The sequence below is a fragment of the Metopolophium dirhodum genome, chromosome 1, assembly GCF_019925205.1.
Source record: "Metopolophium dirhodum isolate CAU chromosome 1, ASM1992520v1, whole genome shotgun sequence".
In the NCBI taxonomy this organism is placed as follows: Eukaryota; Metazoa; Arthropoda; class Insecta; order Hemiptera; family Aphididae; genus Metopolophium; species Metopolophium dirhodum.
The window spans coordinates 102,777,304-102,799,986 of record NC_083560.1 but is presented as its reverse complement, the minus strand read 5'-3'; the positions used below and the strand labels follow the sequence as shown (position 1 = coordinate 102,799,986).

At 33.5% G+C, this 22,683-nt stretch overlaps 2 protein-coding genes across 4 annotated transcripts in view; one reads left to right on the top strand and one right to left on the bottom strand.

The window, feature by feature from the left end:
• The window catches only part of LOC132935396 (pseudouridylate synthase RPUSD2-like), a 494,051-nt gene that overhangs the window by 346,472 nt on the left and 124,896 nt on the right, over window positions 1-22,683 (top strand). For 2 of the 3 annotated variants that reach the window (XM_061001943.1, XM_061001944.1), the window contains one exon: window positions 7,711-7,776. The exons of the other annotated variant lie outside the window; for it this stretch is intronic. In XM_061001943.1, coding sequence (XP_060857926.1) covers window positions 7,711-7,776 — 66 coding nt within the window. The remainder of the gene's footprint in view (window positions 1-7,710; window positions 7,777-22,683) is intronic. 3 annotated transcript variants of the gene reach the window in all.
• Window positions 19,827-22,470, bottom strand: LOC132935708 (zinc finger protein 271-like). Its single transcript, XM_061002323.1, has one exon. It carries the CDS (start codon window positions 22,203-22,205, stop codon window positions 21,303-21,305), a length of 903 nt encoding a protein of 300 aa, XP_060858306.1. The 5' UTR covers window positions 22,206-22,470; the 3' UTR covers window positions 19,827-21,302.

Below are 22,683 nucleotides of genomic sequence, written 5' to 3'. Positions count from 1 at the left end.
AGACGTAAAATACCGAAAATAATTTTAAAACTATTCGTTGTCACACCATACCAAAGTTGTGTGTACTTTACTGTTTATGTCTATTATGCATGGATTCGGGGAGATGACGAAATATTATGTGCCTACCATAATACATCAATAGGTACATGCGCACGTTTTTGTTAATTTATCTTTTAAAAAATAGATATGTACATCAAGTGTTATACCTCGTCTTATACGTTCTAAAAACAACTACCGCGACTAATACTTTCTCATTTGACATTTCAACGTAAATATTTAAACAACACTATCATTACGGCTTAATGTGTAATCGTAAAACAAATGAAGTAATAATCTAATAATACGAATGGAAGTTTTAATTAATATTTATTTTTAGTTGATGATAAATTTGTTTAAAAAAAAACCGATTAACACAGCATCGCGTGAATGTACCGCTGCAATTTCAGCGAAAGTCACAACGACGCATAATAATATGAAATGATGGTTTACGCTGTCGATGTTTAAATCGGGACGTGCATACAAATTATTTTAATTATTTGATGTAGGTATACGCCCACACAACGATCGTTTTTTATTTATAATATTATTACTATTCTCTACCACAGCACACCGTGCTAACGTAAACGCTGTATAATAGACATGCGATGACGATGACGACGGCAACGAAGACGACGATGATGATGATGTCGAGTAATGAAATATATATTATTATTATAACCATGTAAAGTCAGCTGCAGACTTGGGGCTTGAGGATTTTGATGCTTCAGTGCCAAAATTCGTTAATCATTAAGCTCGACAATTAGTTGGCGGCTCCAATAGCGGGGAGCAGCTCCCCAAGTCGGCGCCATGTCATAGGGTCAACGCGGATGGAGCGACTTCGGTGGCGGGATTTTCCAAATTTGCATATTATATATTTGTCTAGAAGAACGAGATTACAGTTTACGAGGAATGAATGCCGTTACATGCATAATTATATTTTAGATTTGCATATTATTCAAAGTTTCTTGTATGTCTCCGCACGCTCGCACACTGCACACTCTCGACGCCGTTCACGTATATTTATTTATAGATTATACTACCACGTAGTTAATCACTGCGTATACCGACATCCTGGTCGATAGGTAGCTTGTTACCTGTGACCAGCCTATAAAGATAGTGAGACGTTTGAAACCATAACATTTACCTTATTTTTGCACTTTTCACAGGCGCCCGTCGATATATTATTATCATTCACATCGTCATAATGTATGTTGTGTCTATTAAATATTTAAAACACGAGGCTTTTACAAGAACTTGAGAGAGATCGATAGTAATGATGACAAAAGCATAATATAATATATGGCTTATCACATATGCTGGTGATTAGTCACTCGAAATGCGTGTCCTAATACAACAGGTGGGTCATAATATTAATGTGGTATTGAGAAGTCGTCGCGGGCCGTCTGCGATTTTCTTGCGATTTTTTTCTACTTTGCCCGAAGTGACTGATGAGTGCGACGACGAATGAGGTAGAGACCACGATGACCGCGTTAACATAGGTACCCTATTCAAGGGTGGGGATTGTTTTGGGTGTTGTAACACCCCACGTCAGCCAAATGTATACGAACAATTTATTTAATAATATATCAATATGCTTTAGATATCTCAAAAAATATGTCGTCATATGGTTCTATTTCTTCTTTGATACTATCATTATGGAGACTGATTACTTCAACGCAGATATATGACATTGTTATTTATGTTACAGAAACATATATTATTATACGACTCGATGGCCAAGGGGCCACACGTTTTATGATACAAATTACACTCCCGCAGAAAAATTGTTTTAAAACTTCAAATTTTTCGAAACATATTTTTTTCATAACTTTCTTAGTTTGTTATCTCAACTGACTAATAATACAATTTAATACCTATCTATTAGTTTTATAAGTTTTTTTCCTGGAAATTTTAATTACAACGGATTTGTAGATAATATGTGCTAACAGTATTTTTAAAATTAGTTATCTTCATAAGAAATGTTAATGGATATTCTAAAAACTAATTTTAACTATTATAAAATGTTCATAATAATTTATGAAGAATACAATATAATGCAAACAATTTCTTATTAGATATGTATAATAAAATAATACGACAAAAACACGTTCGGGCACATAATCGTATTTTATTTAATATATTGTATAGGTATCGTTATCATAAAGTAAAATATTTTAAACCTCTCAATCATAAAACAAAATATAAAAGATTGGTTTCTGACGAAAATAACAAGTCTGGACGTCATGTTATATAGGTGTGAGCTTTCTGTTCTTGACGAGGTACATCATTTTCAGAATATACATTAATTTACGAGTGCATTTTCTATTTTTTTCAAAGACATCAGTGCGGTAAAACGCGCGTCTATAACAGATTCGAACAGACGAAAATAAAATGTAAAATTTGTCGTTTTAGACTTATAACACCTCCCTCTACTTGACCATCATCAAATCGACCCACCAGATTTACCCATTCCAGGGCTCATAAGACAACTAACTATACTTGGAGAGAAAATAATATCGTAGACACCTATTATAATGCCTACTGTAGCTTTTGGCTTCTTCTGGCCATCGATTATATTTCGTGTTTGCGTGCGTATTATAAAATAGGTACAATTCAATACGCACTTCGCCGTCCCCGGACCTTTCTTATAGGCCGTATAAGAATAATAATATTATCGTAGTAATTATTATTATGTGCTTTATAATAATCATTATCATCAACATCATCACCACCACCGTCGTCGTCGTCGTCGTCGTCTCGCATAATAATATTACAAGATACGGAGGCTTTAATGACCACACACTTGCGAGTTTGTCGTCCGCGTGCGTTCATAATAATATAATACAGTCTAATGCATTATATTATATCAGTCGACCGCGATCGCGACTTAAAGCGACGTAAACGAGTTTTGATTGATGAGGGTGCACGAGACACGACTCGAGACTAGAAAATTACACGGTGGCTGACGGCGACGTGTTAAAATGTGTATATACAATATTATTATAATAATAATATTATATTGTTGTGGTGGTGCAGATCGTCGACCACGACGATATTATATAATATGGCTCAGCGTTTCAGTGGCGATAAGAACACGTCGTCGTACAACTCGTACAACAGCTGCTGCAGTATCTGTCGCCAGTGATCGAGAGCGTCGGAAGATTTATCAAAACTAATAATAATAATAATAATAATATGCCGTCACGACATCATAATATTATCATAATAACACAACGATGTAGCGCTGCGCATGTGACGTGTACGCGATATTTACTAATACTGTCATTGCGAAACATAACATTTCAGATATCAATTCATCGCTGCACAAGATCCGTGTTACAGTATAATATTATTATTATAACTATATAGGCACCTACTGTGGCTATATTATAGTGATACGCGTGCGCAGACTTTGAGGGAATGCAGCGGCGGATAAAATGTGCTCCCCGAAACAGTTAATATAAATGCACCTAGATAAATGCTGCTCACACCCCATTGACTTGAAAATAGAGTTATGACTCTATCATTATTATTATTAGCTTCTATTATAAGAAAGTATTAGGTTTTTAGAATTTCTTTTTATAAACATACGCCTAACCTAACCTAACCTAACCTATCGAGAAGTATTTTATACAATTTCATGATTCTTGTCAATTAAGTTGTAAATATCGATTGCACCTTCATATATTTTATTTTTTATTCATCAAACTTTAATTTTATTCATTGATTTCCACGAGTTAACCCGGCGAGACCCAGTAATCTGTGAAAATATGTTGATACCAATTTGGGCTTACGACAGCAATAGGTACACAATTAAAAACAATATTAATGTTAATAACGTACATTATCAGATGGTTTTAAAAGTTATAAGTGTTACTTTTTAAAAAGTAAGTGTGTTGGTGCCGGTTTTGCCCATTTTCCGCAATTATATACAATTTGAAAATTATATTTTATATTTCAGTTGCTACCTTGTACTGCTACCCTGTTACCTGATACCTAATAGAGAAATGGATTGATACGGTGTATTATATCATCCAAAAATGAGTTTTCAAGAAAAACTGTCACGCCTCGTTGATATGTCGTTTAATATGTGAAAGATGAAAACTCTTTTTAGGTTGGATTAAAGTCCGAATTTTCATTTTACTTTAAATAACGCTAGAAAAATACGTTTACAAAATAACAAATATTGTGCATTATTCAAATGCAAATTTAACTTTAAAATTATAATTTTGAATATTAAAAATTGATCTGACTGGCAAAATATTCTCTGATTCTTTTAAATAGAAAATAAAACTAACAAAATCCGACTATTCTACAGGGCGTGAGAGTTTTTCTTCTAAGACATGTTTTTGTATTAAAAAACGCACCGGCTCCGACAATCAATTCGTAAAATAAGTGTACATTTTTCTACCAGTCTTTTAAACGGTTAACATAATAACTTTCGGGTATTGAAGTTACAAGCGTTCTGGAAAATGAGGCCTGCGCATGCGTATGAATAGCACCTACATATACGGGTTAGGAAAAGACATACCCATATAATATTATATTAATATATATATTTACCCATAATAATCAATAAATATTAATATGTTATTATGCGTCGAGCAGGATGAAAATTTGGATTAAGTTGTTGTTTCCATACGAAATTAACACATTATACCATATGCCTACGGTACCTACGCGATATAGCAGCGGTGCACGCATGTGCAAAATTCAAGAGTGGTGGGGGTGGAGGGGTGCAATTTATTAAATATCTCGTTTTAAAACCATTAAAAATCCAATAGCAATATGCAAAATAAATATGAAAATATGTATAAAAAAACTCCGAATGGGGGGGGGGGGGGCTGCCCCTGCCCCTCCACTCGTACGTCGATTATTACTCGTTTACCCATTTGATATATTATGTATATTGTATAGGTAAACATTAATTGCATACCGCAGTCGACGTGGTCGCAATTCGGAAGGTCGAATTCATAGGAACCACTATGAAATTTCGAAATCGTGATGAAGACGAACGAATAGTTTACGTAATTTTAAAATATATGAACTCTATAAAGTATGTATGCATATATGCACACTTATACTTACCGCGACTATAGTGACCGTAAAAACGTATAATTTGCTTTCGTAAATAACATTTCATCCGCCTGCACGATTAGATTGCAATCATATTATTACCTATACATTATAATAGCTAGAGGTATAACATATCATAATATATACCTTATATATGTCTTACCTTCTCCAGAAGTATTATTTTTTTGAATCTACGACAAACGTTCAACATAAAATATACTATTGTATAGTTACGCGCAGTATTCGTCTACCGAATAGTAAATACATGTAAGTACGAAAATGTATTGTTGTGATTATTATTTATTACGACCTCGTCGAACCTATTAATGCGTTTTATTTAATTTTAAAAAATGTATGTATACGATAAGATTTTTACTAAAACTAGAAAAATATCTAAAAAATATTTGTATTATTAATTTATACAACAACATAATATACAATTATTCTTTTTTTTTTTATTGGTCTAGAGCTCGGCAACTATGACCATTAGCTACTGAAGGGGTTATTACAAGTTGGTAGGGTTGGAACAGTTGGTTGGCAACACTTGTGTTTTTGGTTTTAGCAGAATTTCAAATTGGGCACCCGTAGGTAGTTGCCTGCCCAAAGAGAGGAGCCACCCGTGGTCGAGATTCGAACCGGCTACTCCGAGCCACTCCGTCCCCCATATAATTATTTTATTGAATTTATTATTTAGACATTTTATCACAAGTGCGTTTATATAGAATGGGTAGTGGCGTATATAGGGGGTGGGCCTAGTGGGCCCCCCGAAATTACAGTCTTTTTAAATATAACAACAATATATTTTATTAGGTACTATTGTAAGTTATAATATTTCATAGCCTGTTGAAAAATAACAAATACGAATATATTTATAGAAACTGTTAAATATATAGTAGACAGTAGCCTCTAAGTAATAGATCACTTGCTAGTTTCTATCTACTATAGCCCACCCCAAATATTATTTCTATATACGCCACTGGATATGGGTGGAATGTTCTGTAGTAAGTAGGTAGGATAAGGAGGGAAGAGGTGCTAATCTTCCAACTATCCCAGTCCGACAGTTTTTTGTAAGGAGTCCTTACCTATCACCTTCTCCTACAAATACTCTTCACTTTGGACTGTTATCATTTATACTTGATCCGGCTTGGGAGCTTAAAACCTTTTTATAGATCGGTAACCCTGTTGTAAACATAATAGAACTTGGGTTGTATTATTATAACAATATAATGAATTAATATATCTTCAGTTTATTATTCTTATAACGATGACATGATACTGTCACTGTAATAATAATCTTACAATATTTATTTTAAGGGTGTTTCAACTGTGCAAAACTTCCCCACAATTATTATTTTTTGTATTATCAATGCCACTGTGTTCTTTTAATAAATTTGCTTACGTTGTATAAAAACAGATTGCAAAATATTCAATTAACTAACGTATAAAAAAAATTATATATAAAACACTGAAATATTATTTTTTTTGATATTAACTCAACAAGTAAAATACTGTTAAAATAACAACTATGATAATCACGATTCGTCATTACTTGTTACTATTTTTGTTTTTTATCTGTTCTCTTACAATTATTCAAACGAACACTAACGAGATCGTTAAAAAAACGCGAATTTCTATGTTATAATAATATTCTTGATTTAATGTTTATGAAATATATAGTATATACAATTATTAAATTGATAATGAGTAGATGTGTATGACCCTTCATAGAACGTTTCACAAACGTATTTATACTTAAATAATGGTATTTGGTAAAAAAAGATACAAAGGAAAAAAGCCCAGGTGACATAGAATTATACTATAGTATCTTATAAATACAACATTTATGCTTATAAACATGTTCAATAAACATAATGTGTCATCACTTTTATTTGAAGTTATAATCTTCATTTTTATAAATTACCATTGTCCGTATGATCGTATGGTATCAATTTCATGATATTTGAAAAGTATAAAAATACAAAAATTTAAATACCCATTTTTAGAACTTTAATGTAAATAAGGTAGGTAACTAATGCACAATTCACACTAGCAAAAAGTGTTTATTGTTAAATACTGTAATAATTATTTTAGTAAATTTACCTTTCAATAAATTATATTTTATTACCCAAATTTTAATAAATATGTTGACATTTTAACTGGTTTGAGTTTACTTAATATTATTGGTATTGGGTACCTACTTCATGCGTATAAAGTAAGAATATGTAAATAGATAAAAAAAAATAAATAAATTTAAGTTACATTTAGTTATAATAATCTTATTTTGTTACACGATTTATTAAAGCGTTTAAACTATTGCAAAATTTCAACTGAAAACAAACATTCAAACAAATATGGTATTTTTTCCTACGAGGTTAATTTTTTTCGGTGCGTTTTTTCCTGCGTACATTTTTATTTTTGAGATTCTTTTAAATGTATATAAAAAGTTCATTAGTATAACTATAGCAGTTAGTAAAATATAATAACACAGATTTGAAACTTTATAACACCGCTGATATTATATTATATTCGGGATATTCCGTATCAAAATATTAAAATGTCGAATTTATACTGATTTTTTTATTTTTTTTGTTACAGGTAAGAAATTATGAAAATTTCATCGTTGGATCCCAGGAAAATGGCACCTCATATCGCGAGATCCTGGTATGAGATACACATAAATTATATTAATATATTATAATGTTCGCGTTACGGTTTCCGACATCCGTAAATTATTATATTTTTGATTACAGTTGTGTGCACACGTATATGTTATCGATCGGGTTTAGCCTACTTCCTATTACAATCGTTTAATATAATATGATATATTCGTTCAATAAGGTTTTTTGATGGGTTGTAATACTATAATATTATTAGGTAGGTATAGTAATAAAATCTGTAAAAGTAAGCGCAATTATTAATCTATATTTCACGCGTGTAATATGTATTTTATTTAATGAATGGAATTTTTCATTTTTGAAATAAATTAGTTATGACTCCAACTGGCTGAATTTTAATATTATGGTGGTTATACAGTAGCGTGTATAATAGTAACAAGTCAAATACACACACACGCAAAGGAACATCAGTGCCGATCACGTATACCTAAGCCATTATACGATTACGATAAAAAAAACCCCCATAATCACGCGTGCGATAAAAAAAATCTTAACGATTCTCGTTTGAACGGTGGTAAGTAAAAAAAAAAAAAATACTACTCGAAAGTGTGCTATTTCACACATCGTTTATTTTGAGATGTGAAAATGCCCAGTTTCCGTGTCGATAACGTCGTAGTGGTGACATAACATCATTTCACCTCAAAATCGTCACATCTATAGGTTCTTTTTTGATTTTTTCCCCAACGATGCCGACGTGCAGATATATTTAGGCGTAAGCCACTATTCAAAATTGTATGAAATTCTCATAATCGTTGGGAATCTTTGGTCTTTGATGACATTTGTAAAATTTGCCAATAGTGTTTTATCCACAGAATAAACAGAATGGAATCGTCAAAGAATTAACATGAGAAAGAATGGAAAGTCCATGAATTCGCTTTCATTTCGTTCACGTTCATATTTAGTAAACGAAACTCATTTCTTATACAGATAGTGTGAACGTTAACAAAATTCATATTTGTAGAAAACTTTAATTAAATAATTTTTTTTTCTCGTACATTTGTGCTTACATACAAAATAAAAAAAAATCCATGATAGTAATTCATTTTTAAATAAATAATTTAATGAATGACCCAATAAACTCAAACGAAACGTGAACGTTTGAAAAAATAATGAACGTGAATGAGTTAATTGGATATACATTGAACGTGAACGCGAATGAGTTCAGTTTTAAGTGAACTTTCCGAACACTGAATAGGACCTTATAACTGTGGAAACATGTAAGTCAAATTGTCAACCATTATTTTACCAAGTAACATTACTGTTAGTTTAAGAAAATTAATACTTTTTATTACTTAAAGCAACTCTGTTTATTCAAGCTTATACATACATTAAACTAACCTAATATATTATCGCATATTATAAAGTCTAAAACGTTATTGAATTCGAAAAAGTTGCATACCTGCAGAAGTTAAGGGAAATTAATATGGGGATGTTAATTAATACTAGTACGAAATTATTTATTTTAAGAGGGTGAAATGTTTAGTTAAAATAAAAACACAAGTTCGAGTAATATTTTATGTAAACTGTCGCGAAGGTGCTTTCAGACTAGGTGACAAAATACATGTAATTTGTTGTTTTGGCTAACATGATGATGACCCTTCTGCAGTTGAGTTGTCTGTACATATGCTAGGGATCTGTTGTAGTTGTAATGTTACACCAAAACGCGTTAACTATTGTTGCCCTGAAATCGCTTGATGTGACTGTGAACAGTTCGTTTTAGGGAGGGATATATAATATACTATGTGTGAGTACTATGATGAGTGTGTGTGTTTTTGTGTGAAATAATGTAGTAGGTAAATGTTTGTAGTTAATGATCATTAATATGCGTGAGCCGTGAACACTCATTACCCAATGGCTACCTACGTAATTTCCATAATCTCATGCGTGTCACTTTACCAAACTGGTCATAAAAAAAAAATAAATAGTTTTTCTTGTTAAACGTATTCACACACAACTTTTTCCACTATACCCATTGATAGATAATATATTTATTGGGTATTCTTATTGGCTAATTAAAATATATTTGAATCAGTCAATGATTTTTCTTTAGATTTTCTTTCTCAAATAAACTTTATGAGACAATTAGATCGTGTTTAGAAACTCTTTATTAGTTTTTTCTGTTTTATTTCCGATAGGGTATCGTCTATATTTTAATACAAAATAAAGTCAGTTGCCTAACTATATTTTCTTACTACAAAATTACAGATAAAATGTTACTCTATGAAAGTGTGGGCTGATATTATCATAATATTATATCACATGGAACTATTCAATAACGACGATTAAATGATTGGATGAAACATTAAATACGTTTCCTTTCATCTTAAGCGTTCAAAATACAAAATTATTATTGCCTACCTATATAATATACTTTAGTATATAATTATCAGTAACGACAGCGACCGCAGTTATTCGATCGTTAATGTTTAGGCGAGAAAACACTAACCATTCTGGTATAGCGTAAAAATAATGTTCAATTGCAGGCCATAGAGCATTTTTTGGAATCAACTGGTCGCTGCCTGTGCCGCAAGTACCGTCGACTGAGCTTGTGCATTAGCGCATTGAAAGCTCTATTCTCGGAAAAGGCGTCAGCATAATATTTCTTTGACGATACCATGTTGACAAAGCCCATGGAGCTGGCCTTGCAGCAGCTGACCAGCCACTTAAAAACGTCCCCCATGCAGCGGATGGTTGGTACTATGTTGAGGGGCGGTGGCAGGTCGCTGTGCATTGAGAATGACAGGAACACTTCCGTACGGCCGAACACCCATTCCACGTATGAGTTTCCGGTGACCCGCTGGAAGGTGTTGGTCATGGTGGCGATGAGCATATTTAGCGTGACAATCACGGACAGGGTCTGGAACACGGAATAGAGAAGCGTGCCCACGGCCTGTGTGATGTAGTGGTTGTTGACGGGCGACGCTTCCTCGCCTTCTTCGGCGGGTGGGTTCTCGATGACCACCGTGCCGGCCGTGGACGATGTCATACAGAACACGCCCCAGAAGAGTGTCTTAAGCGTTGAGTATACGTTTATGAACGACTCGTCCTGCTTGGTCTCGTAACCAGTGACCGGGTCGACGCTCGTCATACCTGCGTAGTACTGGTAAAATCGGCAAAGGCCCGCGGTGAATGCAATTATGATTATGCCAAACACGGCGGCCAGCCGAGCAAAGTCTGTGGTCATTTTTCCCAGGGACACCTGCAGTGGGCCGAGCGAGTAGCTGAGCTGGCACAGAAACAGCAGCCGGAGGTACGACATGACCGTGACCACGGCCAGAAGGCCCTCGCCGACCAGAGTTGGATGCAACGATGTCCAGTATTTACGCTCTATGGGTGGGTTGCGTGGGTTCAAGTACGACGACCACCAGCACACGACTGTGGCGGCTAGCATGCACAATTTTACGCAGTCGTAGATGTTCCACAACATTCTGAAGAATCGCCAAGGACCCTGCACCATGACCAGCTTGAAGGTGCGCAACACGAACGTTATGGCGTACACCACGATGATAACTTTGAGCACCAGGCTCACCGTGTCGTCAGGGCAATCGGTCACTGGCTTGTCCAGGTTATTGGCCCACGTCAGCACCACCAGGAACACGGCGTACGACGCCAGATAGTTGATCATCCTGTTCACGGGCAGTGAGTAGTATTCGCTGTTCTTCGAATACGGCGCGAACAGGTACAGGAGGAGAATCCACAGAAGCAGGGGCACGCGAAACAGCACTGCCCAAGCCGATGTATTTGACCAGCGATCTTTCCACACGTACCAGTTGCCCATCCACGCCACTTCCAGGATCTGCTGCACGCTGCCGTGCGCCACGAACTCCTTCTGCTTCAGGTCCATGGCCATCACCAGCCGGTGATACGGAAACGACCCGAAGAAGTTGCAGCCCTCCTTCCGGGTCAGTATCAGCTTCACCTCACGTGAAGTCCGGCACAGCCCGATTAGGTCGACGGCGAAAACCCGGGTCTGCAGGTTCAACGATTCATAGTCAGACTTGAACAGCCGGTTCACGTTTCCGTGCTCCAAGAGCTGCTTGCTCAGCTGGAATGCGGTCAGGATAGGGTCTTCTGACGTCAGGTAGATGTAGAAAGGATTGGCCAGCGCCCGGAACACCGACAGCTTCAGTTCGGACGCCTCAAGGCCGTTGTTGAGTTGGGCTAACGACTTGCACACCTGTTACAATATTATTTTGTAGGTAGAGAGAGGCTACGAGTTATACATCCAAACGTTTGGAAGGAAAACACAAGTGGAACGATGAAAAAAGTTAGCAATATTTTCTACATAACCACAAACATCTATTTCCAAAACAATGACAAAAAAAAATGTACAAAAAATAATATTGTTTGTATCTACCTTAAATCGTAATAATATTATAAACGGGTAATAATTATATTTAAAAATGGATTTTTTAAAATATCATTAAAATGTCTTATATATTTATTTACTAAATAATTCAATAGGAAAAAATTGCTGATGAAACGTGAGTACTATGATATTCGTTGACGGGAAAAAAAGAAATGCTTTCCTACTGACCTCTTTGCATAGACATCGAGCTTTGTGCGGTATAGGTATTTTGTGGCCGCGTTCTAGTAACAGGCTGATGATCTGGTGGTGACCGCACTGGGCTGCTAACATAATCGGCGTGAGGTACTGTGGAAACTCGGTGGAATTCTCGTTACCCAACTCGGCGCTTTCCGGACTTTTCACTTGGATGATGTCTAAGAGTTTGATTACGATTGGATAATGATTGTGACGGATAGCGCGCATTAGAGAGTCTCCGATTTCGAGATCGGCCCTTGACAATAGAAGATCGATCATCGGCTCGCAGTTGACTTCGATGGCCAAATTCAAGCCCGTTATGCCCTGGTAGTTTTTGCAATTCAGGTCAAAGCCACTGTTATTTTCCAATAGTTTTTGGACCGCCGACACATCACACATTTTTATCATGTTTAAGTACTTTCTCTGCAATTCTTCCACCTCGTCTGGATGAAAATCATTAGTGGTGAACGATTCATCTTCCGTCGTCGAATTGTTAGTTACCTCAGTCTCCTCATTTTCAATTGACGTTACAGACGTCATGTTGTGCTCTGTATATACCTGTTAACCAATAATGTACCAACTTGAACTGAAATCAATCTATTCAGTGTTTAATTCTAAATTCGTAACTTTGTAAACATTGTGTCCATCGGGTAATTCATAAACAAAAATTAAATTACCATAACAAATACATTACGTGTAAAATATATTTCTTTAATAAACAATACAACAAAGTAGTGTAGCCAGACTGTTATGGTATTTCAGATGTGCTTACGGTACATTGACATAGGGTATTTTTGAGATGTGTATGAACAACGATCACGACGGAGTTGCAAACATTTTTTTTTATTTTGGCCGCTGATAAAGACAATAATGATCATTGTGTACTATAATTATTTTAAATCAAAACACTGGCAGTATGTAAATTATATATTATATTTATTATTTATTTGTTTTTCTTTAATTATTCATTTTCGAAATAAAAATATGACTGTTTTATTCGTCGTTGACGGTAGTCAGGTATTATAGGTAGTGAGACATAGCTTTACAATATATATATATATATATATATATATATAAAACCATAGTATCTTATGTGTGATAAAAATATCTCAACGATTCGTTTCAATAATGGTTGGTATATTAAGGAAAAATTAAAAATACTACTTACTCGAAATATTGTGTTGTTTTACACGTCGTTTATTCATTAAAATTAATAAGACCCACATTCTGTGTTGACATAAATACATAATATCATAACAGCCTTCACCTCAATATTATGGCCCCTTGACTGATGATTTGTACACTGACGATCCCAATGTTACAGAATAAATAGATAGGAATCATTGTAGAATTAATGCATAATTGTATAATTGTATAATTGAGCTGGCAAAACTGTTTATTCAAATAAATATAAAAAACTATATTATCAGCGTAGCAACAAACCACAGAAAACTTTTTAAAATAAAGGAAGCGTCTTTTTTCTTGTTCCATTGTTGGGTTTTGAAATATGTCATGGAACTATCTGGATTATTATTTATTTTTTTAAATGTTGGACCATTTTTTGGGAGAGATTAAGATTCCTTTTTGTTTATTCCATTGTACAATTATATCATTTATACTTAAATTGATTAATCGCTGTGCTACGTACCTATGTATGATCATTCTGTTATGGTCATCCAAAATCTAACATCCGAATCCTCAACAGCAGATACTTCAACACGTGACCCTTGATTTTTTCGAGTGAAAATGAATAAATACTATTTTAATTTTGTGTCGAAACGATGTTAGAGAGAGACGTTTAATTTGGTGAATATCGTTTAAAAAAAAGGTGATTATTTCGTTTCGTTGGCTCGAAAAGGCCCTTACGACACTTAAGAGATGATCTACGGCATTCGAACTACTCCGGCGCATATCATATCATAATAATATCATACTGTCATATCCACAAGCATGGTGTCCATAGTAACATATTATAATTTATACTATGCAGATGGGTACGTCGAGCTTTCGAAGTAAGTACTAATATTTCAAGTCTTGACGTGATGGTACCGTGGCGTAAAGGATATTGTCCAGGCTGTGACATGAAAACTATTTTGTTTAATTATTATTTCGGGTATGATTACCGATATTAATTTTTATCGATTTCGTTTTACAGTTTCGACATTTATTTTGGTTTTTAGCGCTGAAAATTGGTATCCAACATAGCATGTTCAAAGCCCTGCTTAAGTTTCTGAAGACATTAAAGTTACAGCTGGCTTTTAAAATAATCTTATATTGGGCCTGTTAGGTTACATAAATGTATTCACACATGATAGGTGAAAATACATTACGAAATATTTTTCATGGAAGGTTTCGAAATAATAATACGATATATGCGCATTTAATTATTATTTTAATTTTCCTCCTATATCATAACCACTTGACGTGATTTATAGCAGAAATAATACGCGTGTGACTTTACAATACATTCTGACGTCATCCAGACAGGAACATCATTATGATTGCAATATTATTTTATCAGCAGATGATAATTATAAATTACCAGTATTCAATGCGTTTTAATATATAGTAATATGTATTGTACCCATCTAACATTAATATGAAACATCGCTCGTTGATAATGTTTTATTGTACACAACATTACAACAATGAATGTATTTAAGACGAAGGCAGGTACGCTTGGGATGTAAACATAATTGAACAACGGTGTACATTGTAATTTTACATAATAATATAGGCAATAAAAGCATTTAAACCACTCATTCACCAAATTAAATTAGGCCTTAAATTAACAATACCAAACACATGAAAACTGTTCAGGTACCTACCGGGGCCGTGTATTATAAACTTGTACAAATTGTGAAAATATAATTTAATTATATAATTAACGAACATTCAGCTAATATATTATCATACGCCTGTTCGTCGGTAGACCTTTGACAATTTATTAGATCAAAAAGGAACATTTGTTATTACCGGTTTTGAGTTTCACGTTCACGGTAGAGTACTCAACGTCTCAACCTGCACCTTTATTAAATTTAAACTTTGTTATTCGTTAATGGCATATAATTGAACAATTTTAAATACCCAGACACTTGTTCGAATGCATTAAGATTTTGTGAAATTTGATTTATGTTTAAAACAAAATACATTAATTAAATATAAAAAAAATTACTCACGTGCCATACATATACAATTAATATAGGTACGGTACAATGACGTAAATACACCATACGAGAACTCTGGCTAAAACAGTTTACGATTTATGTGACATGAAAAATGTTTCATTTTAAAAATATTGTATTAACAATTTTTATTTTATCTAACGCTCAACTGCTCAAGACTAACGGTTACTTTTTTTTCAGAATATATAACTTTGTTATAATGGGTTGTGTCAATCGTGAAATTAAATAATTTATTCGATTTTTTTTCATTTGAAATATATATTATTATATCTGATTGTTCGTTCATTCAGTTGATTTTATACATTAAAAACTACTAAGTACCTAATTATAAGACGTTCAGTTTGTTAAGCATTTAAAATCATCCTATAGCCTCCAAGTGTTTACTCGGTAGCCCGGAAAAAGCCAAAAAAAAGTTTGTAAACCACAAGAATCTCTCATAATTGTCCGATGAGAAAAGTCAATACCAATAACGTTAATTTTAATATAGGTAATTGTTGTGATAGATGTTTTAAAAATGTTCTGCTGTTGTGTTTGATCAATTCCAATGAAGTGCTTCTGCTTGAAAAAAAGTCGAAAATAATCGACTGTCGATTAAACAACCAGCCCTCAAATCGCTTGGGCTTAACGTTTATCCATTAATTACTATTGAATGGAAATTATCGGAAAAACGTTCAATGGCATTGTATTTAACACTCTCCGAACAATGGTTTTTTTTCCCAATAATGACTAAATTAATGAGTGTTTCGATTCGTGGGATGTGGACATAATGGAGGGTATAAAATGTGTTTAATATAATACTATATAAATGTAGATTTGGAAGAATACATACTATAATAATATAAGTAACTGAAAAAGATGATGATTTAGGAATTGTTATTATTTCTTAGTCTTGGGCAAAAATGTCTGGTGTAGTAAGCCAATATTGGATATTTGGATATTATGCCATAGTTGTATTAACATTTTCGTTGTTATCATATTATTAAAACATTAGTCGATGTTATAAACAGTAATTTGTGATTCGACCTAAATAATATATTGAATTATTTAACTAATATTGATTAAAAATTTGGATTTTATCACCATTGCATTCATATTTAATTGTTGTTAATAAAATAATATATAGGTTTTAACCCGGATATAATCTATTTAACCACATCTTAACCAATTATGAAAACTATTAGGATACAAATAAAAACAACCTAGTGTGCATAAGTTAAAAATGTTTTATTATTTCGTAATGACGATTAGTTTTCTCAAAACGTTATCTTCAAATTCATATAAAATGTTGGTGTGAATATTCCTAAAGCATGCCTTAGGCTATAGTATTATATCTTACAGAAAAATTATTTAATAAATATTTGCCTTCTTCTGTTAGAAACTAACGTCCGTGACTAAATTAATTTACGTAAATTCCTTACCAAATCAGGCATTATAATAAATGTATAAAAGTATGTCTTATTGACTATAGAAGTTAACTTACAAATTATTGTCATTTTTTTCGGTAACATACTTCACATAAAAATATATAATACTGAAATTCCCGTTTAATGTGATCAAAATTGTACAGGTAATTTTGATTGTATATTGAACGGTTGGTTCCACAAAACAACTTTTTTTAATAATCCTTTATTATCCATATTCCAACTAGGTAATAATAATGACAAATGATAATATATAATATTGTAACATAACAAAATCTATGTGAGTAAGATAAAGAAAAGAAACTACATATTTGCAATAGCAAACTATCCACTGTAATATATTTTATTTTCCTAATAATTATTTATGTTTGGGTTTACGTTTTACATTTTTCATTCAATAAAGGGTTGATTCAATATTTTATTTTTATAAATCAGAATGATCATATTAAAGATAATTCGCTGTATATAATATAATATATTCCCAAAGTGTGAACGCGTAGTGTTTATAAATATTGTTACAATATTTTATTCATTAGTAACCAATATAGTATCATATCGGAATACGTGTTTATGGGTACGCGTGATCTCGGAAAATCCAAACGGATCTATGACTATGTATTATATACTTTGCGTATTATACCTAACCTATATTATTATTATTCAAATATGTATTTATATATTGATAATATTACTATCATAAGATATTATATACTTTGCGCCGACTTTCAATGCGACCCGTATAATACGCGTATACGGATTTCGTTATCATATTTTTTACATAAAAAATGTTCACTATTATTGCCTACCACCTATAATACCTACCTCACCTGGTACGATACGCGCGGGCACACCTGTGACCAGATATACCGGGAACACGCCGCTTACCATAACCGCACATCCGATTCAGTTCCACAGCCCTGCCACGTGTAAAAATAATAACAATATTATCTTTTATTCATCATAATATCTTAGAATTCAACACGCGCGACTCACCGTAGACAAAAATATAAATGTAGACTCGGAATAAATAATAAAACAAAAAAAAAAACACCTCTATCTACAAATAATATAGTCGTCGTCTGCTGCTGCCGTGGAGTATGTCTTATAATATTTATATACGATAGGTATTGTAATAAAAAATATATAATGTACTTTGGGGCGGTTATTTTTTTTCGTCAGTAAAGTTTTGATTTTTGCGTGCCTATATATATAATATTATACCACCGACTCGGGGAGCCAGTTACGTTTGGTTACACGTGTTAATGGTAGGTACCTGCCACAAAAAAACGCACTGGCCGTAAAATAATAATAATAATAATAATAATGTGATGCGGTGTGGGGTATTTGGTAGTAGTGTTCCATGATAATAATATTATTGTATATTATTATCGCGTGACACCCACACTAAAGTCCTTGTTGCGTGTAGGTACCTACAGCAGTAGAGAACATAAATATAATTGCTTCACCCGTTGCCGCTAAATATTCTTACATTCGTTTGAAAGCCTTACAACACAGTTACAATAACAACTGTATCCACACAATCGACGATAGGTCTGTAGAATATTTTGACAACATTGTTGTGGTCGAGTGGGGTTCGTTTTGACCTCGCACAACAATTTTTTTAAATAACTGCAATCGATTTTCTTGTTCAGATGCTTACAATAAAGTATACGTTAGTACGCCCTATTTGAATGTAAACGTAGTAGGTTCCAGACGATTCACCAAGTGAGGTAACCCAGATTTATTCTATTAAACAGTGCATTTATTGAAATATTCCAATTTTTGGAATTTTTAAGGACCATATTTTCAAGGACCTACTCGAATTTTTAAGCCATCTGTGGAGTGTCCTGTGGCGATACAATCTTTATTTTTTCAAAGAACAGTAATTATTTCATTTACTGGAAAAATATGTGAAAAAGATAGTTTTTTATTTTTTAGAAACGTTGTAATGTAGGAAACCATGCTGATATTTATTTGAGTTGTATGTGTACTATATGGTAGGTACTATATGGTTAGAAAATAATATGGGAACAGCTGTGATGGTTTTAAGATAATTACACTTGTTTATATTGAATATAAACATTTTATAACTTATAAAAATTGTCTAATTACATATAATTTACATTTATTTTATATTTTATTCAAAACCATTTATCTAGCATAAATTGTATACTTATAGGTGCATGCGTTTTAAAATCTTAGAAACTACTATCTTGTTCAAATTTTGATTTAAATGCATACAAATATTCAAAAATTCAACTACTTAACAATTTACAATAAAATTGTATTATTCTTATTTGAAAAAAAAAATAAACAAATGTGTATAGAAGTTGGATTTTTTTAGTGTAAATTGAAACCAGACTAAATCGTGAATTATAAATTGAGTACAAAAATCGTATAAAAGTTGCAGATAGATATAAACTTTCCCCGTACAATATAATATTATCAACAATATATAGTAAAATATATTACATGTCGTATATGTGATGTTATTCATTACAAATGTATCATCACTGCGATATACCTATTATTATTTACAATTATATTTCAGTCGGATTACTCAATTGAACACCAAACCTATTATATTTGATATATCTTGATCTTGGCCTGACAGTGCGTGGAGTACGCTCGAATACGTTTCATATTTTAACATCATATAGTATTATTATCTACGTTTATGTCCACGTGTTTGCAGTCTTACTTTTGAACTTCTGAAAAAGTCTCTGTTCGCGTAAAAAACGAAGAGGACCGGCACAGGAATGGCATAAAAATATATCCACAGCGTGGTTTTAGGCGTGACGTAGAAATAATATTGATGACTGTTTTTTTTTAGTTACCTATATATAATAATATATTGTTCTCCGTGTACATGTGCCGTCGTGGTAGGCAAGACACAAATAGAAACTCCGAAGCTGTTTTATTCGCACTTCTATCGAGGGTCCTACGAATTATTACGCACCTACTATTTGTATAATTTAGGTGATTCTTAATATTATAACTCTAAACACAAATTTTCTTAGTTAAAGGCATTGTTATTGAAAAAATGGTAATTTTTCTTTACGATTGTAAGTTTGTGGAACACAAAGTTTTTGAAACCAAATTATATTCCTTGCATTATATTATCGTTATACGTTTTTAATTTAAAAAACCAGCTGAAAAGAATATTTTTCTGAATAATTTTATTAATACAAATATATTTTTGAATTTGAGGTCAACTAGTTAGAAACTACCCCAGGATATTCGCTAAACAAAAAATATAAAAATGCATATAATTGAAATAAATTATGAATAAAAAATATTAGTTTGCGTTAAGAAACAACTATACTAAAAAATTAATACGTAAATATAGTACCTGAACCTAACCAGAAGACGATGAAACCCAATGTTAACTATGTCCTATCCATACATTAAAATATCACAGATCAGCATCCACCGGTGTGTCATTATGTTCCCTCTTTCAGCAAACTACATGCCACACACGTCACCTTATGTGGTATGGTTTCTCCGTGTGTATCCTCAAATGAATATATTATTAATTTATTTTCAAACTCGTCACTCACGTCGAACGGGTATCGATACTCGTCCTTGTGTATCCGCCGATGTTTTGTTAGATCATACCGATTATTGTTATCTTTGACTTGACTGAACCGTTTATCGCACACGTTGCCAATGGTGTCTCATCATAGTGCGTCGTCCTTTGGTGTACAGTCAATTAGGTGATGTTGGAGAATAATTTAATACACTGCTAAAACTGTGTTTCGGCCTCGCACGTCTTTCGGCTACAGGTGGAATCGTTCATTTTAGTATGATGTCAATCTCACTGGTACCGTCGACGCCGTATCGCGTGTTTTATTGGGTCCTGCTGATTACTATAGGTTCGCCAAATATATAAGTTAAATGTATTGTTATAATAACATAACAAACTCACGGTTATGTTAATAATGTATTGACATTTCCAGAATTTGAAGCCAGTTATAACTGTCGTATTACCGATAATTTAATAATAAACTCAAGAGCTAATGGCTAATATGAAATCTGAATAATTAATATATAACCGCGGTTTAGTTATCAGCAGTACAGATTTAATACGTGTTATACATTTTATATTCGTGAACGTTGCACATTAATCAAATTGTGTGCAGGTGCAATGATATTTTTAAAAACATTAAATGGAAAATTAAAAACAACAATGGTGATTTCGTCATAGGCCATCAAAACAAAAAAAAAAAAAAAACAATAGCAATTTATTACTATCTACTAGTAAGAACTAACTGCAATAGAGAAAAATCACCAATACTAATTACACAAGAACAGCGAATCGTAACTTGATGACACCCAACTTTAACTCTGTCTAATTCATAGATCAAATATCTCTAATGAGTTTTGAGTGAATCAACCGGTGTCTCTTCCTGGTGTAGCTTTGTGTGAACGATTTTCCACACACGTCGCATGGGTATAATCTCTCGCCTGTGTGCCTCCATTGGTGTAGCGTCAAATGAATTCTTTGATTGAATGACTTGTTGCACACTTCACACGAGAATGGTTTCTCGCCTGTGTGCAACCTATGGTGTATAGTCATATTACTTTTTTGCGTGAATGACTTGCCACACACGATACACGTGTATGGTTTTTCCTCACCCTTGTGTATCCTCATATGAATCATCAGCGTGTCTTTGTTTGAATACAGCTTGTCGCACACTTCGCACGGGAACGTTTTCACGCTCGCGTGAGTCTGCTTGTGATTCATCAAAGTGCTATTGTAACTAAACACCTTACCGCACACATCACACGGGAATGGTTTCTCACCCGTGTGTATCCTCTTATGAACCACCAACCTGCTTTTAACTGCAAACCACTTGTCACACACGTCGCACGAGTATGATTTCTCCCCCATATGAGTCTGCTTGTGATTTATCAAACTATTGTTGTAACAGAATAACTTACCGCACACTTCACACAGGAATGGTTTCTCACCCGTGTGTATCCTATTATGAACGACCAACCTGCTTTTAACTGCAAACTGCTTGTCACACACGTCGCACTCGTACCGTTTTTTGCAATTGTGTATCCGCCGATGCTTCGTCAGATTATAGCTTTGATTGAACCGTTTTTCGCACAAGTTGCACGAGTATGGTTTCTCACCTGAGTGAGTCACCCTCCGGTGTACAATCAAATAGGTGCTATTGGAAAAGGACTTGTTGCACAAATCACACTGGTAAAACTGTGTTTCGGCTTCGCACCTTCGTCTATAGGTGTGATCGTTCATTATAATATGAAGTCAATCCCACCTTTAACTCACCGTCGTCTTGCGTAATTCATCGCGGGCCCTGTTGAAAACTATTGGTTCGCCGAATATAAGTATATATGTGTGTACATATATATATAGGTCTGAATGTATTATTATATTGACACAACAAACTCAAATTTGTTTTTCGTACTATGACGTGGTTACCAGACAGTTTTGTTAACAATTTCAAGCCAGTATTAATTATTGTACTACCGTCACTAATCGTGACGCGATTACCACTATATGCCGGTGTTTAATTAAAGTGCTTTTAATAATTTGGTTTGTTTTTTTTTACGTCTGAAAGTGATCGGCGTATATGGCATACCTTATGTCAACAGGGAATGGATAGAGTTATTCGGGCTTTAGTAATAAATGTTAGGACATCAGATGCTAAAATATTTTTGTTAAACTGGGAATCACCCAGTTTATTATACAATATACCTACATAGGTAGTAAT